The 24,393-nt window shown below is 33.1% G+C and overlaps 1 protein-coding gene across 3 annotated transcripts in view; it reads right to left on the bottom strand.

Moving 5' to 3' along the window:
- BRD10 (bromodomain containing 10) overlaps positions 1-24,393 on the bottom strand; it is a 103,449-nt gene that overhangs the window by 8,710 nt on the left and 70,346 nt on the right. For 2 of the 3 annotated variants that reach the window (XM_059924770.1, XM_059924772.1), the window contains 2 exons: positions 16,815-16,904; positions 1,616-1,731 (listed from right to left, as the gene is read on the bottom strand). In XM_059924770.1, coding sequence (XP_059780753.1) covers positions 1,616-1,731; positions 16,815-16,904 — 206 coding nt within the window. The remainder of the gene's footprint in view (positions 1-1,615; positions 1,732-16,814; positions 16,905-24,393) is intronic. The other variant, XM_059924771.1, reaches the window with a different exon arrangement.

Here is a 24,393-nt window from a genome sequence, read left to right as displayed (position 1 = left end):
CTGTCATTTTTTGCCTGCACTACTACTATAGTGTAACTGACTTCCCTGCCTTTATCGTCATCCCACACTACACTATCTCAACAGAACAGGCAGAGCGAGTGCTTTAAAACATAAGTCAGATCATGTACTTCCTCTGTTTAAAGCTCTTCAATGGCTTCTCATCTCAGAGTAAAAGCCAAAATCCTTAAACACGTACATGATCCGGCTACCTTTCCCTATACTTCTCTGACTCTTGACTCTTACCACTTTCCTCCTCACTCACTCAGCTCTGGTTATTCTTGCCCCTTTGCATTTCCTATAAATGTCAATCATGCTTTTAACCTTAGGGCTTCTACATCTTCTTTTCCCTTAGATATCCACTTGGCTCTCTCCCCTATTTCCTTCAGGTCTCTTTTCAAACATCAACTCATCAGGGAAGCGTTCCCCAACACCCTGGTAAATGAGCAATCATTATCCCATCCAAACTAAGCATTTCTTATTCCCCTTAACCTGCTTCATTTTTCTTCACAGCACTTATCACCATCTGACATTTGAGTTTGTCTGTCTGAATAGACTTATAACTAGTAAGGAAATTGAATCAATAATCAAAAAAATCTCTAAACATTTCTCCAAAGATATATAAATTGCCATAAGCACATGAAAAAACACTCAATTTCACTAATCATTAGGGAAATGCAAATCCAAACTACAATGATATACCACCTCATATTCATTAGGATGGCAATTAAAAAAAAAGAAAATAACAAATGTTGGTGAGGATGTGGAGAAGCTGGAACTCTTGTAACTGTTGGTGGGAATGTAAAATTGTACGGTCACTGTAGAAAACAGTATGGTAGTTCCTCAAAAAATTAAAAGTAGAATTACCATATTCCTCTTCTAGGTATACACCCCAAAATTTGAAAGCAGGGTCTTGGATATTTGTACACCCATGTTCATAGCAGCATTATTCATAATAGCTAAAACATGAAAAGCCTCCCAAATGCCCATTACAGATGAATGGATAAGCACAATGTGGTATATGCATAAAATGCAATATTATTCAGCCTTTAAAAGGAAGTAACTTCTGACATATGCTGCAATATGGATGAACCCTGAGAACATTATGCTAAGTGAAATAAAGCCAGTCACAAAAAGACAAATATTTTGTACTATATGAGGTACTTAGTCAAAATCATAGATACAGAAAGTAGAATGGTGGTTGCCACGGGATGGGGGGAAGGGGGGAATGGGGAGTTATCGTTTAACAGGTATAGCATTTTAGTTTCACAAGATGAAGTTCTGGAGATGGATGGGGTTACAGTGACACAACATCATGAATGTATTTAATATCACTGAACAGTACACTTAAAACTAGTTAAGATGGTAAATTTTATTTGTGCATTTTACCACAATGAAAAAAAATGGGGGAGAAAAAAGAATATAAACCACACAGTAAGAGTTTTGTTTAATCAACAATACTTTGTCAGGGCTTAGGAGGTACCTTGTACACAGTAGGTACTCAAAAATATCTGAATTACGAATCAATGGAAAACTATACTAAATGATACCAGGACACCTTCCATAATCATAAAGTAAGAGCCTTAAAAAGTAAAACAGATAATAAAGCTTGATTTACCTGTTTCTTTGAAAAGCTTTCATTAACTTTGGTTCCCATGGCAGCAATTCATTTAAAAGACGTATCAATGTACTATGCAATTCTTTTACAGCTTGCCTCCGATGATACCATTTGCCCTAAAAAACACAATTTTAAAAGTAAATTCCTTAGACTTAATCCAAAAGTAAACGCCAAGACTTATTTTCTGAGTAAAAAACAAAACAAAATGCCAATACCCATCAAATAAGTACATATCTCTTCTTCAGAAGGTTGCAGCAAGGAGGAAAATATCCTATAATAAATCTTCTTTGATATACTTTAAAGATTCTCAATTCTACAGGAGAAATCTAAAACCCATTTAATTAAACCAGAAGATAAAAAATTTTTTTAAAGTTTTTAATTGGGTCAATTATAAACATTTTTATAAATCACTAAAACACATGTAAAGATACAAACATTTATATAACTATGTAAATGACATTGCTCACTTCTGTAAAGTTTCTGTAATTTTTCCAAAACAGTGGGGAAAAAAAGAGAGAAAGCCTGAATTGTTATCCTATTCAAAAGCCATCTTAACAAACTTCCTTAGGAAATTTTACAATTATTTTATTTAAAAATGTTTCCAGCACAGAAAAGCAAACAACTGGTCACCATTTTCAATACTATCATGCTATACTAACGGTTAATTTCTGACATGCCCTCCATTTGCTAAGTATTATCCTAAGTATTTCATTCATACTTGGAGAGAAAGAGACAGAGAGAGAGAGACAAACGGAGAGGGAGGGAGGAAGGGAGGGAGAGAGAGATCAAGTGAGCATGAGAGTTCACGTATACTAGCAGTTATAAAAGCCCTCTAAAGTGTGTGCATTTTTAGCCTTACTTAACAAATGATGAAACTAAGGCTCAGAGAGATTAAATGACTTGTTTAAGGTTCTCTGACTTGAACCCAGATCTGCCTGGTGGTGAAGTCCAAGTTCTTTAGAACTAATTACATCACTGCCTCTTAAAAACTGTATTACATAAATTCAATCTGACACAGGTTATAAAACCTCTAGTAAAGATACATTTCATCAGTACCCATAAAATTACTTGACTACCATAGGAACAGGAAGATTACAGAAGTTATATCTTTAGGTAGCCAACTCCCCCTTCTCCACAATGTTAGTGTACACCAGCTATCCACATCACCACCACCACCATCACTATAGTCACTTACTGTTATATAACCAAGTTGTACTTCTTTTTTATTTGGTAACAGCTTTGAGATATAATTTACATACCACATAGTCCACTCATTTTATTTCTTTTATAACAAAAGGCACACAACTATATATGTTACAGATCACATTTAACCTGCATAAAATTAGATTTCACCCCACAGGAACTCTGAGTCAATTTGCATATAGGTAAAACATTAAGGCAGAAAAATAACCACTCCCTAGAGCAAAGCATATTCTAAAATCTGTGCATAAATTTCCCAACTTTATATATATCTAAAACTTTTCCCTTTGTCATGGAAATTTTAGACACATACAAAACTAAGTCATCAATAACACTGTATTTCCTACTCTTGAAAATTTTGTGCTTTAAAACAACACAATGTTTATGCACATAAAAATAAACAACATTTCTAACTGAAGTTTTTATACTTCAGAAGGGAAATTGTTCATTAGAAGAGTAGGAAGAGGTGAGATTATATGTGCATGTGCTCATAATGAATACGGAACCTAGGCTCACTGACTAATTTTTGTGTCTTCTCAGTGGCATAACAAATTATAGTATTGTGAAAAAATTTCAAGAAAAGTAACTTTTATTTCATATAATACACTAACCTGAAGAGACTTTCCATCTTGTCAAAAGCATTCTAAAATGACCCAACTAACAATGAGTTATACCTCAAAAGTTTATTTTCTCAAAGAAATGTTATGAGATAGTATAAAGTGCATATTCTAACCCATGAAAACAAAACTATTAGATTATAAATAATAAAACTGAGCAAGAAATAACTTTCATCTATGGAAAGCTATTTGAGGAAGATGAAAAGGCAGGTAACAGCTACCATAAATCCTTTTCAGAATGAGGTAAGATTTTGTTTCAATAAAAAATAGAAAATAGTAGATGGAGATTTTTCCCTTTAACAAGGCATATCAACAACATTATTTTTTTCTACGTATCAACTTCTATTTGGCTCAAAAATGAAATGGTGATGGTGGAAATAAACTTTTCCTAAGCTAAAGAGAGCAGAAAGAGGTAAGGAATGAAGGTGGGGAGAATATTCTCTTCACGGTATAATTAACTGGAAAAGCATTAAAGGATTAGGGGGCGCCAGGCATGCTGAATTCCTTATTAACTGGGAGTTATATGGGGAAGAATTACAGATGCAGAGTTAACCTGGGCAGTACGGTGGCTGTATGGATTAGTGTGGTGGTGATGAGGTAGGGAATACAGAACTATCAGTGTTATGGGACTTTTAGGACTAGGTAGATGAAGCACGGGAAGGGGAGACTGTGTAACTGGATACTACTTAAAGCCATTTATCAACTCTGTTTGTGTCTCTACTAAATTACAACATTAATTTTTATAGGAAAGAGTTTTAAAAATATTAGGAAAATTTTACCTTTTGATTTTATTTTGGTTACTAAATTTTAATTAATCCAATGCCCAGAAAATATACTACTGAACAGGAGGGGTCATATAAATCAATCAGAGAATAGAGTCCTAACTTCCATATAACTCTGTTTTACCCACTGACCTGTTTGTAAATGTCTAAGGCCTTCAACTTTATGTATGTTTTTTGGCCTTCTTCCCCTTCTTTATACTGCATATTCTCAACTTGGGGTAGTGATGGTATGGTATCTCATATATATTTGAAAATGCCTATCTAATCATTCTGTATTTGAAAAACAAACAAAAAGTTTATTATTTTCATAACACAAATTATAGAAAGTAAAGGCTGATAAAATGTTTTGACTAGAAGATACATATAAAGGATACGATGACCTCAACAAAGGGCATCCCTATACCTGCCATGGGGTATGTGTGTCATCTATCAAAAGGGGGCATAGGTTTAAAAAAGTTCAGAATCACTGCTCCAGGGCTGGTGTTTGAGGTAATAAGGTACTTTAATCACTTGACAGTAAAAGAGAAACTCATACTGCTTCTTTCATTTATTATTTCTTTGGTCAATACAATCCAAATGGAAATAAAATAATATGTCCCTTTCTACCTAGTGCTGGTCTCAGAGTGTCACAGTATACAATGGAACTAACGTAGAGAAGTTATGAATTTTTAAATGAAGTTAGTCAAATGGTAATAATCTGCCTTAACTTGGATCTAATATAAAAATCTATTTAAAATCAAACAAAATATTTCCTGAACTTTAAATCAGATCATTAGCAATAGCTTTCCTGACTGATCAACTTTATTTATATACACAGATAAAGGAAAAACTATCATGTTTCTTCTAGGATGAAATTATTAAAGCTAAAAGGGAACTCAGAGGACATAATTTTACAGAAGGAAAGTGTCTAAAGTAAACAGAGAAGTACTTGTAGGTGGAAGAAGACTTTAGAATTCTAGATCTCCCGAATGCTAAAATCCACTTTCCTTCCACTACACAATGCCATCTCTCATGGGCTACACACAGACAATTCCTAAAGAAGAAGAGACTGTACTGTGTAAGTTCCTATATTTACATGTAGGTATCCTCTGTAATGCAAACATTAAAATCTCTAAAATTTACTTTGTTTCATTTGTTTAATTACAGTAGTACTTAAAACTATGGTGATCTAAAGTTTAAAAGTGAATTAAAAAAACAAGGAAAACAGCAAGTTCCCCATCTTCAAACACATAAGAGAGAATATGGATATAATGAAAATCAGAAAGGCTCTTACAGTCTTTATCTGCACTGATCAATACAGAATCAAAGAAAGTAGATAGAAAGATTAAGTAAATGGTTATTTGTAGAACAGTGTTATAACTGTTTCTCTAGTAAAAAATACATTTAATAAGCTTTACATATATGAATTTAGTGCTGACTTTTCTTTATGAACAGGTATGTGAATATGGGGATAAATGAACAATTTTTGGTATTAGAATTCTCACTATTTTCATGGACAAAAATTTTTTTCTAAAATAATCCTAATGCGTTATGTGAACTTAATAATTCAAACATTTACTGAAGGTCACTTTGAAGAGAGTAATATATTTTTCTTTTATAAATTTACTATGAAATTTAACATAAAACAAAGTATGAATTCAAACATACACCAGGGAACCAAAGGTATACAATACGGTCTAAATTTGAGGCTTACCTTTCAATACTTTCTCAGCCAATGTCCACAGCAGCTGCAGATTGCCAGCTCCCTTTCCATGAGATGCCCCACTGTCAAACACTAAAGGTTTTATAACCTCATAGGGATTACTACAATAAGGAGCTGGTCTATGGCTACAAGATAAGTCCTTTGTTATATTATGCAGTTTTGTAAGTTTTTGAATGTGATAGGTTAATAACCTAAGGAACCATAAGAGAAAAGAAACTTTTAAAAAACTTACAAAACTACACAATATTGTAAAATGAAAAGTTGAGTCTATGTGTGTGAAATGAGTGGGGAGGGAAACTTACCTTACAACTAAAGAAAAACTCCATTCTGCTGCAGTAATCGGGTATGACAGCACCAGCATAATGCTGGCTGGGGTGTTGCAAGGAGAGGGAGTTGGCAATCTACTGATGCTGGGGACACTGAACATCTAGAAGGAAGAAAAGAGGAAAACAAATAAATTCCAGGTTTATTAAATGTCTCATTACCATGGATCTTTTGCACATTTTAATAAGTTTAGATGCTTTGAATATTAAACTTAGGTGAAAGTAATTTGTTTACACAAATCATTCTGTTACTTATATAGATTTTCTTATAATATTATATCTAAACAAAATAGGTATCAACAGTCATATGAAGAAAAGATTAACATCACATATAAATATGCAAAGAATGCTTTTTTAAATTGAAAGGGTATTATTGTGAAGATGATAAAAAAGATAATTTTTATGGACAAAACATAATATATATGAAAAAGGCATCAATGCTCTTTTTCTACATGCTTTTACTTACAAATATGTTGTTACAGCACAGAAACAGGGATCATATGAAAAAATATTTTTTGTTATAGGCTTGGTTCTTGTCACAGACATAAATCACATGGTGGAAAGGGATTAGATAATAATACATCATGTTTTTCAAATAAAATTCAAATAACTTTTAGAAAAGCCAAATGGATTTGTCTGCAAAGATGTCTCATTTAAAATCACTAGCAATATCCAAAGGTAGGTTACAAATAATTTAAATGCAAATGTATAAAAACACAGCACAAATCAAATTAACTATATTTAAGCATGTTAATAATCTAATTATTTGGCATTCTCCTTAGTCTAAGTAATATTAAGTGAAAAGGTAGTAAGTATTTACTTTTTTTTTTTTCTTATTGCTCACCTAAAGAAATTACTACTATATTAGTATATTCCTGCATATTCACAGTTTTGGGGGTAAAACACTGCATTCATCTTGTTGGTATACAGTCCCTTGAAAAAGTACTAGTTAGACAGTATAGTGAAATGTTTGCATATTAATATGGAAAAAGTTAAAGAGTATTTTCACACTTTCAGAGGTTCTAATATGAACTATCCTATCATATACTAGTATTTTCTCTTTAGGTACTCTCACCCATTTTCTCTTAAGACTAATTCAATAGAAAAGGAAAGCATTTGTACTTTATTTTAAAGATATCCTACATTGCACAGCATGTACATTTCCATTATATTTCTAAATTAGCATTTAACTAGAAAGCATGAAGACAAACAACTGCGTCAGTGATAATATTGGAAGTTTCAGTGTCATTTGACTTTGTATAGAGGGTGGACAGATCACATTCCCAGTGAGATAGTTAATATTACTGGGGAAGAAAATCTAACAATATGTATGTAACTGATGGTGTGTAACCATTTTCATTCACAAAGAAGAAAAAATCCTGAACTAGAAATTAACTATTGGGTAAGTATCTGAATTTGATTCTTTTTAGTAAATTGGTGGTAACAAAGAAGTTAATAAAATTTTATCAAATCTATACCTGATATCAGAAAGGTGGCTTCTCAAGCAATTCACTGCACAATCTTAATCACTAAGTAATGTTACATATGGTATCATCAGAGCATAAAAAGGTCCATGTAAGTGAAATTAAGACTGGGAGTATCTTAAAAGCAGGGTCAGTATCCTACTTATTTTTACTTTCTCAGGCTCCATCACAATGCCTAGCAGAGAGCAGGCCCACAATAAGTATTCAAACTATAGAAGTAAATTTCTTAGCTTACTGAGATTTTCTACTTAGCTGCAAAAGATTTTAAAAAATTGATAGAAACGTTCCTAAAATATGTCTTCCAGATTTTCTGAGTACACAATGAATATAATTTAACTCTTGATGACTTGGATCATCATTATGAACAAGTTATTGTTTCATATTTTAAGGCAGTGACTGCAGGGTTTACAGGGCTATAACCTATGTCCCTATATTAAGTGGTTATTGATTACTAATAGTTTTGGACTCCTAAAATCTGCTTTTGTAGGTTTTTTCCTCAATTGTCTATTAGCACTTCATGCTACCGCCACTAAATCTGCCTTAAATGGCCTTGTCCTAATTAAAAGCACCTGCTACAACTAGTTAGCATCATATCTTCATTAAAAGAAACTGGTTCCATGCAAGGATTTTTTTCTATTTTAAAGTGCTAGAGATCCACATGTGGACTCTGGGCCTTCTATTTAGACTCCTTTTTATTCTCTGGTAGATTTGGGATTAATTTTCCTTCCATATATAATGTACCATTTTTACCTTTTTTACAGAGTCTGGTAAGATGGTAGGAAAGTTCTATTACTGTTCAATCTTCTCCATTTTTTGGATGGTATTCTTCCCTAGTTCACAAAAGGTTAAACTACCCTATCTTTAAATTTTAGGGGCTTTCCAAAGATTTTGATATCTTCTGTAATATAAAAAAGAGAATGATGTGAAGCTCATTTTTTGGTCTTAAGCACCTCACGGATTTAAATTCAATTTTCCAGAACTCTTGCCACTGAAAGGCAGTAGAGTAACAATTAAATAGAAAATAATACAAATTTACTTGGGGCTTTGAAAAATATCTGGCATTTAGATTGTTACTTACATTTGAATAAGTGTGTGTGATACGTAATTCAAAAGAGTTTAAGGCAAAGAATAAAAGCCACACTATGAAGTTCTAATTATAGAAGGAGCTGTCACCGAGTTCAATTCTTCCTTGAAGCTCACTGCATGCTGGGAACACGCAGCATTAATTCTCTGGCTGATGTAAAAATACGAAACAACAGTTTTCCCTTTTAATTGGAACTTTTCTTAGAAGAAAAGAGGTGTTCAAATATTGTTTTTAAGAAAGTTTCCCTGATGGGATACAGACTATGCCACATTGCAGTAAGTTGAAACAGTGAGCGCTATTAACAAGAGTTAAAATCCAGTTCTTAGTTGAGCAGAGTAGTTATTAAATGTCAAAAAGAATGCCCCAAAGCAAGACTTACCATAAATAAATGAGGATAATGCATTTTCAGATAATTCAGTGACTACAGTCAATTGAAGTTTTGTCTTATCAGCCAGCTATTGTTCTGGTTCACATTTCCTGTCATCTAGTTCTGTTTTCTTACTATTATTTTGAACATGTCAGTTAATATTTGATTCTTCATAAAGTCCATAAAGTCTTACTCTCAAATAATATATTAACATGTCATTAAGGGAAGTAAAGCAAGTGTCTAGAGTGTCTGGTGACCTCTGAATAAAAAAAATGGCTTGAAAATAAAAGATTAAGTCTTTTATAAAAGGACAGGAGTTAGCGCAACCAATCCTGATTAAAATTAAAAATTTATCCCCAGGATTGGCGATAAAAAGCTTAAGCTCTAAAGTGAATTCCTTGAGGATGAGGACTTTGTTTTAGTCTCTGAATTTCAACCAAGTTCCTTGGTATTACGCATAGTACACAGAAAACAATGAGGAAGTATTTGCCTAACGAATAAGACTAGAATATGACAGGTAGAGAAACTTATTTATTTTATTTGTTGTACAGGGTTTCCAAAAGGTTATTTTAATTTTTTGAAAGCTTTAACTATGACAATTTAAAGACAGAGTGTTTTTCCCCCCACAGATGAGCTAGTTTTCAGTTTTGTTAACCATATCAAAAGATCTAGAGTAAGAAAACAAGATACACAATGATGTAATTGCCAAAAACTTAAATAAAACTAATTAAAGGACAATTTAGATATTGATGCAACCATATGTACAACTAAAGTCATTAAGTAAGTTAATTAGGGCATATTCAGGATTCTGAATGTATCTAAAGTTCCTTATACTGTAGTAAAATAGACTTTTTACTCTAAATAGATGGCTATAAAATAATTTTGATTTCATGCCTCACCGTGAGCAAATGGGATATGGAGAGAAGAGGGAAAAAATCCCATAATCCTACATTATAATAGAGTAAAATTTCTTTGTTACAGGTGTTAGAAAGTAAGATTAATGTATAATAATTTCTTTGCCTTATATCAAGCTTTTACTATATGCAACTATGATTTAGGGGTTCACATAAATTCATATAAGTGAAGTTTTATACATAATTTGACTATATTTTACCATTTACCTGTGTATTATTTCTTACTATATCTTCACTTTTTAAGAATGTTTTCCATCATATTTTTAAAAATGAACAAAGAAAATACATATACAACCAATTTATAACTTCATTTCCTATAATGAAGGTAAAAGGTAAATGGTGACCATACTTAAAAGAAGCCATAAATCATAATGGATTGCAGACAGCTGAGATGGATCTGAAGCTAAGGTCAAGAATTCTTTTAACAATCTGAGAAAATCATAAAGGGTAAAGGTTAATACTGACATTCACAAGTTCCATCAAATACAAGTCTTAATTAGAAATATATTATATGATAAAATGGTCTCAATCATGGAATCTGGCATATGATTTCATTGATTTCTACCTAAGTGTCAAAACATCAACTTGTTTTCTCCCCATAATAAGCTGGCAGCAGCAACTCATTATGAGAGACTAGGGCCCTGATCAAAAACAGGCATATGCCAGGGTTCTGCAATCTCTGCACAACTGACATCTGAGGACAGATAACTATTTGCTGTGGGGGGCTGTCAGGTGCACTGTAGGATCATTACAATGTAGAATATTTTTAGCAGCACGGCTGGCCTCTATCCATTAAGTGCCAGTACCACCTCTTCAACTATGTCAATCAAAAATGTCTTCAGACATTGCCAGTGTCTCATAGCAGCGCTGGGCAGGGGTGGGGTGGGCAGAATCATTACTCACTGATAACCACCGGCTTTTACAAAACTCTGTGACCAAAAACTAGGGTGTCACTACCTCTGATCTAAGCTTCTGATTTCTCTAATGTTTGATCTAGCTAATGCACAGCCTTTGGTTAGGCAAGATAAGTGCTATTATTGTATTATGAATTTAAATTATTTTAAGAACATAATAGATTAATTTTATTCATGACTTGAAATTCCTTTCTAATTCTCTTAAACATGCCTTTTGACATACTGTAATTATTATGCATATATTTTTTGGATGTTTAAAAAGTTTAACATTTCATGAATACTTCCATGTAGTAACAATGATCTACAAATATTTTATTTTACTAGCCATATGATATACCACTGTGTTAATATTATTGCTTGGTTAGTCATCTCCCTACTGTTGGACATATGGGCTTTTCTCAAATTTCTACTATTAGAGACAGTCTGCTGAACACACTATTGTGTAAATTACTTTTTGGGGGGATAGGGGAGTAGGGTGAAAAATGGGGGAAAATAAAAGTTAAATATCAATTAGGATTATAGGATCAAAGAGTACAGGCAGTTTTATAGCTTTTCTTACATACTGAATATGAAATACAGAAATATTTGAAGTCTGTCTTAAAACTTGCTCAGTGTTGAGGTGCTTAACTGCTAAAAGGTGTATTAGAAAGATAGAGTATTATATTTTAAATTTTAGTTTATCTATATTGATAAGACTATCATTTATCATTTCATAATCCAGAAAAGGTTTCTTTTCTTATAACTTTGTTTTTTTGCCAAATGTTCCCTTTTCCTTATCTCTATACTGATTTTTCATTATCAAAGAAAAAAGACTGAAACCTCTTTGAAGATCTAAATTATGATATAAAACATAAGGAAATTAACCAAATGCAAGAAAAAAAGGGTCACATGAGAAATTCAGAAATATAACCACTTCTGTATTAGCCTGACAAAAATCTAACAAGTTTGATTATTTAGACAGCAAAAATGTCTAATAAATTTCAAATACAATAGGATCAGGCAAATTTATCAATATCGTAGCTCTATCTTTCTGGAAAACTAATAAATTTCCTAAATTAAAAAGACTACTTTCCAAATAATTAAGCAAAATGCAATTTTTCTCTCTTGACTAAAACCACAAAAATAAAAACAATAAAATGTCATGATTTCTCCTTTAGGGCACTAAAAGAATCCTATGATCTAAATAATAATGAGATAGACAAAATGAAGGGATTTTGTCAAACTACGTACTTCTATTTATGTCAGTCAGAAGTCTGGTATAGCACTGGAGGACGTAAAGGATGTTGAGTTCTCTTTGAATAAGCCGTTAAATGAAGTAATGGGATCAAATGAACTAAAGCAAACTCAGAAAATTAATCATTTTTTCTCTCCTCACATTATAAATCATAAGTAGAATTAGTTGTCTTGCAAGAATAAGTAAACAATCTAGACTTTAAAAGACTGTAAATCTTCCAGTACAATGAGTAGCTCAATGGCAAAACCTCTAAGAGATTAAGAAAGCTTTTTTAATGGAATGTTGACCTGGATAAGGAAATGGGGTAATTCTTCCTTGTTGCTTTGGTAGGAAAAACTATCTAGAAAGGCCTTGCAGAGAAGCTCCCAAAAGCAGCCAGGTTTTTAAACGAATCCACATTAAATCCTCTATCACATATGTAATTTCTATCTTTAGTAAGGGCATTTGTGACAACCAAATGTTTATATGGAATATGTCTTCCCTGTTACTGAAGCCATCGTAGATCTGAAAGCTGATGATGAATAATATTGGGTGGGCCAAAAGGTTCGTTTGATTTTTTCTGTAAGATGGCTCTAGTGGCACTTAGTTGTCTTTAACTTCATTTGAAACAATTTTGTTAGATTATATGTGACAGCTGTCATATCAGTGTGCATTTAAAAAAGACAGCCATTTTAATATTGAAGATGGAAGAAAAAAGTAACATTTTCAGCATATTATGCTTTATTATTTCAAGAAAGGTAAAAATGCAACTGAAACGCACAAAAAGATTTGTGCAGTGTATGGAGAAGGTGCTGTGACTGATCGAACGTGTCAAAACTGGTTTGCAAAGTTTCGTGCTGGAGATTTTTCACTGGACGATGCTCCATAGTCAGGTAGACCAGTTGAAGTTGGTAGCGATCAAATTGAAACAATAATTGAGAACAATCAACATTATACTACGCAGGAAATAGCTGACATACTTAAAATATCCAAATCAAGCATTGAAAATCATTTGCATCAGCTTGGTTATGCGAATTGTTTTGATGTTTGGGTTCCACATAAGTTAAGCAAAAAACCTTCTTGACCATATTTCTACATGGGATTCTCTACTGAAATGTAATGAAAACGTTCCGTTTTTAAAACAAATTGTGACCTGCGATGAAAAGTGGATACTGTACAATAAAGTGGAAAGGAAGAGATCGTGGGGCAAGCAAAATGAACCACTGCCAACCACACCAAAGGCCGGTCTTCATCCAAAGAAGGTGATGTTGTGTATATAGTGGGATTGGAAGGGAGTCCTCTATTATGAACTCATTCTGGAAAGCCAAACAATTAACTCCAACAAGTACCGCTCCCAATTACACCAAGTGAAAGCAGCACTCCGCTGAAAAGCATCCAGAATTAGTCAACAGAAAACGCATAATCTTCCTTCAGGATAACGCAGGACTGCATGTTTCTCTGATGACCAGGCAAAACTGTTACAGCTTGGCTGGGAAGTTCTAATTCATCTGCCGTATTCACCAGACATTGCACCTTTAGATTTCCATTTATTTCAGTCTTCAAGAAATTCTATTAATGGAAAATATTTCAATTCCCCAGAAGACTGTAAAAGGCACCTGGAACAGTTCTTTGCTCAAAAAGATAAAAAGTTTTTCAGGAACTATGAAGTTGCCTGAAGGTAGTGGAACAAAAGGGTGAATATGCTGTTCAATAAAGTTCTTGGTGAAAATGAAAACTGTGTCTTTTATTTTTACTTAAAAAACTGAAGGCACTTTTTGGCCCACCCAATAGAATTGTTTTCACTCTAAACACTATTTTTCACATTGATATCCTCTCATGAAGATCAATATTAGTATTTCGTTTGTCTGGCAAGAGTGAAGGAAGCTCACCAGGCAAGGAATAAGCAAAATGGCTATCACTATTACCAAGTTCATATATTTCATTAGTAAAATTCCTCAGGTCCTTACTATGAGCCTAATTCTAATAATACGGATACTTGCTTTGTAACCGACAGTATATCAGCTAGGGCGAGTACATGGACACACATAAGAAATGACAGGCTGACAATGAAGAGACAGAACAAAAGCAAAAAAATAAGCAGACAAAAACCTTCAAAATAAATAATCTAAAGGCCTATTGGTGAATGTTTAGAGTAACTGACATCAATAGATTTTTAGGGTATCAGTACAATTATGGATATTCATAATGATCCCTGAGTCATCAAAAAAGTGTTAAATTATGTTCAGTATAAAGGAGGCAGGGAAATTTTTTCATTAAATGATTAAAGGAAGAATTTTAGTACTGAAGGTTTAGGTTTCAGCTTCCTAGAAAATTCAGTTAAGTGGAACCCCTTATTCCCAAATGATGACAGACAAATAAACTGGTATTCTCCAATACTAACATAAAAATTCAATAAAGTGAACTATTACAACTAACATTTATCACACTCAGTATCAGCTTTTCTAAAAAAAATAAGGAATGGCACTGAGATGCAAACTTCTACTATTATTTCCTTTATGCTGTGTGGCCATTTCATTGATTGAGATAAGTTGTTCATGAAAACAGTTTTTTAGTCAGGTAATTTAAGGGGAAAGTAGCCTGTATACTGTTAATCTCAATAACATTATCCCCACTAAGTACAGTTCCAAGAATTTCTATTTCTTGAAGAGCAGAAAACATATTTTAAAACTAATATGCAAATATCAAGGGTCATGGACAAGTTAAAAATTTAGAGACATAAAATCTAATCAGTTAAAACCCATACATAACCTAAAATTTTCTGATAAACATGTCCCCAAGGACTATAGAGTCAAATATTTGTAATTCATGTTTTCTTTTACTCTTGTACTTGTTCCTGTGAAGGAAGGCCATATGTTTATACCTCATACCACCAATGGAAGTGAGGCTTTACAGAAAAACTCAAGGATGCTTGCAAAAGTCTTTTTCTCTTACAATACATACTATAAGTAAGTATATAAGCCAATTATGCTTAAAACTATCCATTAAGAAGAAAACTCTAATTCATAATATGGGAACAAATTAAAATGCATACGTTATTGTCTAACTGCAGCTAATAAAAACCAATTAGCAAATTTACTTAACAGAATTCTGTTTAGAGTCATGAAGTATGGACTAAATGGCTTCTGCAAAAAAACTATAAATAAAACCCGGATTAAAAGACTATTCTTTCCTATTAAAGAATAGAATCAGTCCTTTATGAGCATACATATAAAATATATTAAAAAAAACACTTTTGGCTGAAGAAAAAATATTTTAATATAGTTTGAGAAATACATCACAGAGATAAGTTTTAAAACAACACTTGGGGTTCATTCCATATGAAGAGATTGCTGATATACTCAAAACAAAACAAAAAACCCCTCACAGTCTAATAAGGATTCAAACCATTTTTAATGGAAATAATTGTAAAATATACAGTTTTCTGCATTCTCAGATTATATATTGTACACAATGTGTATTGAACATGTTTTCTTCTTAATTGATGGCTATCAGTATGAACAGTATCCCATCTCTTAGATTACAGCGATACTCTCAGGGGCATCATATTAGTGACTTCCAAAATGCTTAAGGCTGTTTTACCTCTGTATTAAACGACCTCATAGACGGTTGTACTTTTATGGTACTTTAATTTCCTTCCTTCAGAATGCTACCAATATGTTCTTTCTGAACAGCATATAAAATGACTTTAACAAATCTGCTGATATGAATGAAGCTTGCTGTATCACTAACCTTATTATCATACATCATTCTAGATTAACAGGTTCTGAGCAAAGACCTAAAAGTGGTTTCATGACGTTCCTAAGGCATAAAACAAAGGGATTTTTTTTTTAATGGTGATTGATTTTTTTTCAATGCTTAAAGCCTTCTCCATTTATTTATTGGTGTGTAATTGTGTTTCAAATCTATAACACAATTATAAATGTCAGTTAAATGGGTATTACTGATTTAATAAATAACATAATTGTTTTACCAAGTGTTGAGTGAATTAAAATAATGCCCCTTACACTCTAGTCTCTCAAGAACAGTAAAAAGTGAAGGTAAAGATTAATTGTGAATTTAGTATAGTGAAAATTAAAAAAAGACCTTCAGCTGATAAAGGTTCTTAAAAAAGACATATTGTTAAGCATGTATCAAAAACATCTGGGGCAAGATTAAACAATTTACATACGTTATTTATGTCAGAGCTAATTGAAATTTTATGTTACTAAGCAATAAACTTCCATTAAAAGCATATAATTATTAATTAAGAATAATTATATTATTATAATATATAATAAGGTAAGCACTACCCAAAAAACTACCAGTCAGAAAACAACCAACCAGTATACTGGGAAATATCTAAAACTATACCTGATATAAACCAGGCAAACAAAATTAATTTACTTGCCCCAGCACCATTTTTGTGTATTAAAAATGAAAACTAGACCACATAGGAGAAATAAAAGAAACAATGTTTCTATTTTTCATTGCAAATTTTTATGTAACTCAGGACAACAAGATTTAAAAAGGCTTTAGGAAAAAGCAGGAATAAATTTTAATGCTGACAATAATAGATAGAACTTTTGGATCAACACCTACCGATTTTTTTCTACTGTTTTCCAGATCTTTGAGTTCATTCTCGATTTTTGTGATTAATTCCCTGAGTTCATCAAGATTAGTGCAAATAAGCTAAAATAAAACACAAAAACACAGCTTGATAACACATAATATAAAACACCCAAAATGTGGTAACAGAAGTTGTTTTAACACACTGAATTCACAATTATTTGTCTTTGTAACAGCAAAATGCAAAGAAAGCTCCGCAGTTTATATTTTAAAAGATATTTACTTGTTATGATGTATGAACTTCAGGCTTTCACCCCACATCCCCACCTTTCAGTTTGCTTTATAATCCAGCTTTTTTTTTTTTTTTTAACATTCTTAACTTTCAGCCCAGAATGACAAAGATCTGGAAACTCACCCTAGATTTCACAGGTTACTGAATCACCTTTAAGAAATGCTTCATCAAGCAGTCCCCTAACAGATGAATAAATGCACCCCTGGAGAACTATCATTTTACCTTTGCTTTGGTTGCTAACTATACAATTTAACAAATTGCATTACTGCTGTTGGGATTGCTAATAAAGAGGGACTTCAACTATATGAATATATTCAAAGAAGTTAATGTAATTAAGTATACATTCTTAATATGATCTTCTTAGTAGTCCTTAATAAAACCATCTCCAGAGATAGCATCTATTTCCTTTCATAATTGTGTGGCTCATTTTATTTCACCTTGGTAATGCTGGCAAATGGCCAAAACACTTGGTCTTTAATTATTAATTAATAATCACACTAGTTTGGCTTAATTACTAAAGATTTAAACAGTGAAGTATCAGCAACAATAACAAAAATATTAGTAACTACATTTTAGTTCTTGTAAAATTATACTGAATTTTTCCGATTTGTTCAATACATTTTACTTTTTTTTTCTAAAATAATTTAAGCTTATATTTTTAAAAATCTGTCGTGAAAAAGAAATAGAAGATTTCCAAACGAGAACTGCAACCACATATAGAGGAAAAGTTTTAGATTAATGAAAATCTTGTAATGTTTATACTGTGTGATAATGAAAAAAACCCCCACTATACTTATAAAGCTACTAATTCATCATTAAATTTTTATCAGTCCCATGTTTCTTACATTCATTAATTTCTTGTAGGTGTTGTTTTCCTAAAAGGCATATTTTCTTTTAAAAGAAAACAAACAAAAACAACAAAAGCAAAAGTAGGCTACAACAAGATCATTCCTCATGACTGTGTAACAAAAATGAGAGACTAGGAGCACTGACACTTTCTTTATCATTAAGTTGAACCATATGAAATTGCTGATATGCCTTTGATCTACAAAAATGGCAACGTGGTTCAACCTAATAGACAAAGAAAAAGTTATCACAGATAATATAAATTATACTTAGTATTAACAATTATTAGAAACATCTACATAATTTCAAACTCACAGAACTGACAAAGCAGGGAAAATATGTATTTAAGTAACCCAAATTAAATAATTTCAGAGTAGAAAACAGTATGCAATGATGTAGTAGGACAGTGCAGCTGATATTTATTACACACTACACTTTTCCATTTGCCAAATCTAGAATTATGGAAGAAATGCTGATGGTTAAGCAGTGGACTAGCTAATTATATAAGTGCCTCTAGAACTAGATAATGTCTTCAACTTCTGTTATATCAGTAAAGCCTCAGAACCACGTTGGCCCTACACCAGGTTTCTAGAAAGTACTCAATGGGGACTAAACTTCCCATTGTATAATCTGCTATTATGACTACCATGTCAAATTTGCCACAGAGCTTGCAGATGGTTACACCCTTTTCACTGAACTTGATGTATTAGTCAATAGCACACCATGGATTTCTCATTTGCACATATGGCAAAGCTCAGAGGAATTTTCACTTGCATCTCAGCTGTCTCATTACACATGGAGTAAGGGTACATTTTGCATGTACGTTGTAGAAACTTATGGTAACAATGAAAACATATACCCCTACACCTGAACACACCCTAAAAAATTTAAGATCTTTTAATTAGCAAGCAAATATTTATATCCCGTTTAAGGGAAGAGATACCACAGTTCTGAAGTCAAACCAGGAATGATTTCCACAGCTTAAGAGCTATAAGTAAGCTGTACTACATCAGTGCTTCTCAAACTTTAACGTGCATAAGAATCACCTGGGAATCTTGTTAAAAGGAGGTTTTTGATTTAGTAGGTCTGAAGCAGGACATAGGATTCTGCATTTCTAACAAGTTCCCAGGTATGGTCTGAAGATCACATTTTTAAGCAATAATGTACTAAATGATTATGAATTACAAATCTGCATGGCTATGGAAACATGCTGGTAGTATGGAGCTAAATGAATATGAAAATTCAAAAAGATTAATTTCCAAATAGGGGATGGAATAGTGAATTAAATGCACAATGATAAGACAAATGTTTCTTAAATGACATGACTCAAACATAAATTTTGTTGAATTTGAGGGTCAAAATATTTTTAGCAATATTTACTTTGAAGTTATCTTAAAATGACTTAATATCTACATGACAATTTATACTCTCTTTATATACCTCTCTCTACATATATATGCAATACCTAATATATATACCCAAAATATACAGTCAAGTTAAGGTATTAGAAAATTCTTGTATGGGAACATAATTCTAATTTTATTACTGATATCAAGGGAAAAATAATTTGATTTATGCCAATTCTGTCATATATACACTCTATTCCTTCTCTCTACAAAGTAAGGCATACGTGTGGCCTTTAAACTCAATTCATTTTCAAATGGTGCTTTTAAAAATAGAAGCAATCCAATAAGAAATGTTCACCTCAATAAGGAGAACAGATGCATTATCTGAACAAAGCAAAACAGCTTATTAAGACCTCCTCATTACCTTAAATTTGAAAAAAATATCTAAGGCTCGGTGCTTCCAGGGGTGAAAAGGAAAGCTCTATAGCAGCTTGGATTACAGTCAGGTCACACTACCAACACTCACAAGAGAAGGTTTTCAGTCATACTGCAGAGGTTAGAAGAAGAGTTTTATCCCCCAAGAAGTACATCTTCAAGGATGTCACACTCTCCCTCAAATTAACCTTTCACTTGATGCAACCCATGAGAGAGTCACAAAATCATAAATCTTAGAGCTGAAAGGAACCGCCCAAAAAATGTAATTTGGTCCAAACCTTGCCAAAGGCTAAAAAGGTGTATCTCCAATTCATATACAGGCTAGTTAAAATTAACAGAGATAAAGTAACCTAAGATGACACACTCATAGAGAAAACCATGGAACCTAGGACTCCTCCTCCTCCTACTAGATCATATTCTTTAAGGGTTCCCTCTAAACAAAATAAAACAAAAAAACTAACAATAATTGAACATGTATTATAGTTTTAGGAATTAAATTATACCTAAGCTTTCACTCCTATTAAATGGTAAATATTAAAAGGCCCTCTCTCCAACTCAAGAAGCAGAAGTGTGTGTATACAGTGGGGGAGGGGAGGTCCTGTAGAGATTGAAAGAACTCCATGACCATATCTCAGAAAAATTACAAAGTAAATTATTTCTTATTTCATCACTACTTCAAGCTAGATATTATGCCCTTTGGGTATAAACTCAATAGGTTTGAGAGGTGTTTACTTTATTGATTCCAAAAAGGACACAAGTAAGGTAGCATACAAAAGTAAAAGAATATAGTAATTACATTAAAAAGCAAAGGGAAAACAATGCAAAGTCAAAATGAACAGGTCCAAATAAAATGGATCACATTTACTACCATTCTAATAAAACACTCCAATAATTTATTTAAAAAATTGTAAGTAAAACAATAAATGCATCGTGTAAATTCAAAATCTATATTATATTTAAAATAAAATTATATTAACATCTGTTAAAACTATGAGGACAGGATGAGGAGCGGTCCCCGCACCGCGATGAAGAGTGGCCCCCACTTGCCGTAACTAGAGAAAGCCCTCGCACGAACCGAAGACCCAACACAGCGAAAAATAAATAAATAAATAAATAAATAAAGTATATATAAAAAAAAAAAAAAAAAAAAAAAAAAAAAACTATGAGGACAGGAAAATTCCTTCTCACTTCTATGATCATCATATCAGCAATAATGACTACTTCAAAACCTGCAAATGAAGATATCATGTGTGACATGACAAGTATGATTAACAAGTTAAAACATTTTTATACCACTATATGATATGATTAAAACCTGATGTTTCTCTCAATGTACTATATATAAAAATGGAAAAAATTTTAAGGGGAAAGTAAAACCCCATGATGTTAAAAGTGAAACAAAAAGCTGAAGTTGAAAATACTCATTTTATTAGGATACATTTCACATGCATGAAGAACAAATGAGAAGGATAAGGATGTGTAAAGAAAAATATTTTTAAAGAAAAAAGGTAGCAATTCAAAATAACAATACAATCAAAAGGTCCTTAACTCAGTGAAGCAGTCAAACTCTAATTTTAATTTTGGTCCCAATTTGTCACATTGAAGATAGTACTTTATTTCATATCCCTTAGTTTCTCCCTTGGTTAAATGGAGAAATAGAGCTTTTTCAGAGGTATGTTGGATCAGTGAGTTTACGCTTATGTTTAAAAATACTACTACTATGTAAGTCTTAATCAACAGCTGGATTCTGGATTTCCTCTGCAAAGGAGCCTTTTGAATAAATCACACATATGGAATAGGAACAAGTACACATGACATGAAAGATTTTGATTACCAACAAAAAGCAGAGTCATGGTAACTAAGGCTTTTAAATTATTTTAAAGACTTATCTTATTGAGACTTGACAAACTAAGCTTTAAGAATACTTTCTGGGACCTTCAAAATGGCAGAGGAGTAAGACGTGGAGATCACCTTCCTCCCCCCAAATACATCAGAAATACATCTACATATGGAACAAATACTACAGAACACCTACTAAATGCTGGCAGAAGACCTCAGACTTCCCAAAAGATAAATATTTTTTTATCCTTTTTCTCTTTTTGTGAGTGTGCATGTGTATGCTTTTGTGTGATTTTTGTCTGTATAGCTTTGCTTTTTACCATTTGTCCTAGTGTTCTGTCTGTCCTTTTTTTTTTTTTTTCTTAGTATAGTTTTTAGCGCTTGTTATCATCGGTGGATTTGTTTATTGGTTTGGTTGCTCTCTCTTTTTTTATGACTTTTTAATTCTTTATTTTTAATAATTTTTAAAAATTTTAACAACTTTATTTTATTTTATTATTATTTTCCTTTCTTTTTCTTTTTCTCCCTTTTCTTCTGAGCCGTGTGGCTGACAGGGTCTTGGTGCTCCGGCCGGGTGTCAGGCCTGTGCCTCTGAGGTGAGAGAGCCGAGTTCAGGACACTGGTCCACCAGAGACCTCCCAGCTCCACGTAATATCAAATGGCAAAAGTGCTTCCAGAGATCTCCATCTCAACGCTAAGACCTAGCTCCATTCAACAACCAGCAAGCTACAGTGCTGGACACCCTCTGCCAAACAACTAGCAAGACAGGAACAAAACCCCACCCATTAGCAGAGAGGCTGCCTAAATTCATAATAAGGTCACAGACACCCCCAAAACACACCACCTGACGTGGTCCTGCCCACCAGAAAGACATGATCCAGCCTCATCCACCAGAACACAGGCACTAATCCCCTCCACCAGGAAGCCTACATAACCCACTGAACCAACCTTAGCCACTGGGGGCAGACACCAAAAACAATGGGAACTATGAAGCTGCAGCCTGTGAAAAGGAGACCCCAAACACAGTAAGTTAAGCAAAATGAGAAGACAGAGAAACACACAGCAGATGAAGCAGCAAGGTAAAAACCCACCCGACCAAACAAATGAAGAAGAAACAGGCAGTCTACCTGAAAAAGAATTCAGAGTAATGATAATAAAGATGATCCAAAATCTTGGAAATAGGATGGAGAAAATACAAGAAACGTTTAACAAGGACCCAGAAGAACTAAAGAGCAAACAAACAATGATGAACAACACAATAAATGAAATTAAGAATTCTCTAGAAGGAATCAATAGCAGAATAACTGAGGCAGAAGAACAGATAAGTGACCTGGAAGATAAAATAGCGGAAATAACTACCGCAGAGCAGAATAAAGAAAAAAGAATGAAAAGAATTGAGGACAGTCTCAGAGACCTCTGGGACAACATTAAACGCACCAACATTCGAATTATAGGGGTCCCAGAAGAAGAGAAAAAGAAAGGGACTGAGAAAATATTTGAAGAGATTATAGTGGAAAAATTCCCCAATATGGGAAAGGAAGTAGTCAGTAAAGTCCAGGAAGCACAGAGAGTCCCATACAGGATAAATGAAAGGAGAAACACTCCAAGACACATATTAATCAAACTATCAAAAATTAAATACAAAGAAAAATATTAAAAGCAGCAAGGGAAAAGCAATAATTAACATACAAGGGAATCCCCATGAGGTTAACAGCAGATCTTCCAGCAGAAACTCTGCAAGCCAGAGCAAGCGGCAGGACATATTTAAAGTGATGAAAGGGAAAAATCTACAACCAAGATTACTCTACCCAGCAAGGATCTCATTCAGATTTGACGGAGAAATCAGCCTCATGGCACAGGGAGATCAGCTCGGTGGTTTGTGACCACCTAGAGGGGGGCGCTATGGAGGGTGGGAGGGAGGGAGACACAAGAGGGAAGAGATATGGGAACATATGTATATGTAAAACTGATTCACTTTGTTATAAAGCAGAAACTAACACACCATTGTAAAGCAATTATACTCCAATAAAGATGTTAATAAAAAAAAAAAACCTTTACAGATGAGCAAAAGCTAAGAGAATTCAGCATCACCAAACCAGCTTTACAACAAATGCTAAAGGAACTTCTCTAGGCAGGAAACACAAGAGAAGGAAAAGACCTACAATAACAAACCCAAAACAATTAAGAAAATGGTAAAAGGAACATACATATTGATGACTACTTTAAATGTAAATAGATTAAATGCTCCCACCAACAGACAGAGACTGGCTGAATGGATACAAAAACAAGACCCATATATATGCTGTATACAAGAGACCCACTTCAGGCCTAGGGACACATACAGACTGAAAGTGAGGGGACAGAAAAAGATATTCCATGCAAATGGAAGTCAAAAGAAAGCTGGAGTAGCAAGTCTCATATCAGACAAAATAGACTGTAAAATAAAGGCTATTACAAGAGACAAAGAAGGACACTACAGAATGATCAAGGGATCAATCCAAGAAGAAGATATAACAATTGTAAATATTTATGCACCCAACATAGGAGCACCTCAATACATAAGGCAAATGCTAACAGCCATAAAAGAGGAAATTGGCAGTAACACAATCATAACAGGGGACTTTAACACCCCACTTTCACCAATGGACTGATCATCCAAAATGAAAATAAATAAGGAAACACAAGCTTTAAACAATACATTAAACAAGATGGACTTAACTGATATCTATAGGACATTCCATCCAAAAAGAGCAGATTACACTTTCTTTTCAAGTGCTCATGGAACATTCTCCAGGATAGATCACATCTTGGGTCACAAATAGAACCTTGCTATTAAGATAATTGAAATTGTATC

This window comes from Balaenoptera ricei, chromosome 6, assembly GCF_028023285.1.
Source record: "Balaenoptera ricei isolate mBalRic1 chromosome 6, mBalRic1.hap2, whole genome shotgun sequence".
Lineage (NCBI taxonomy): Eukaryota > Metazoa > Chordata > Mammalia > Artiodactyla > Balaenopteridae > Balaenoptera > Balaenoptera ricei.
This window is presented reverse-complemented; position numbering and strand designations above follow the sequence as displayed.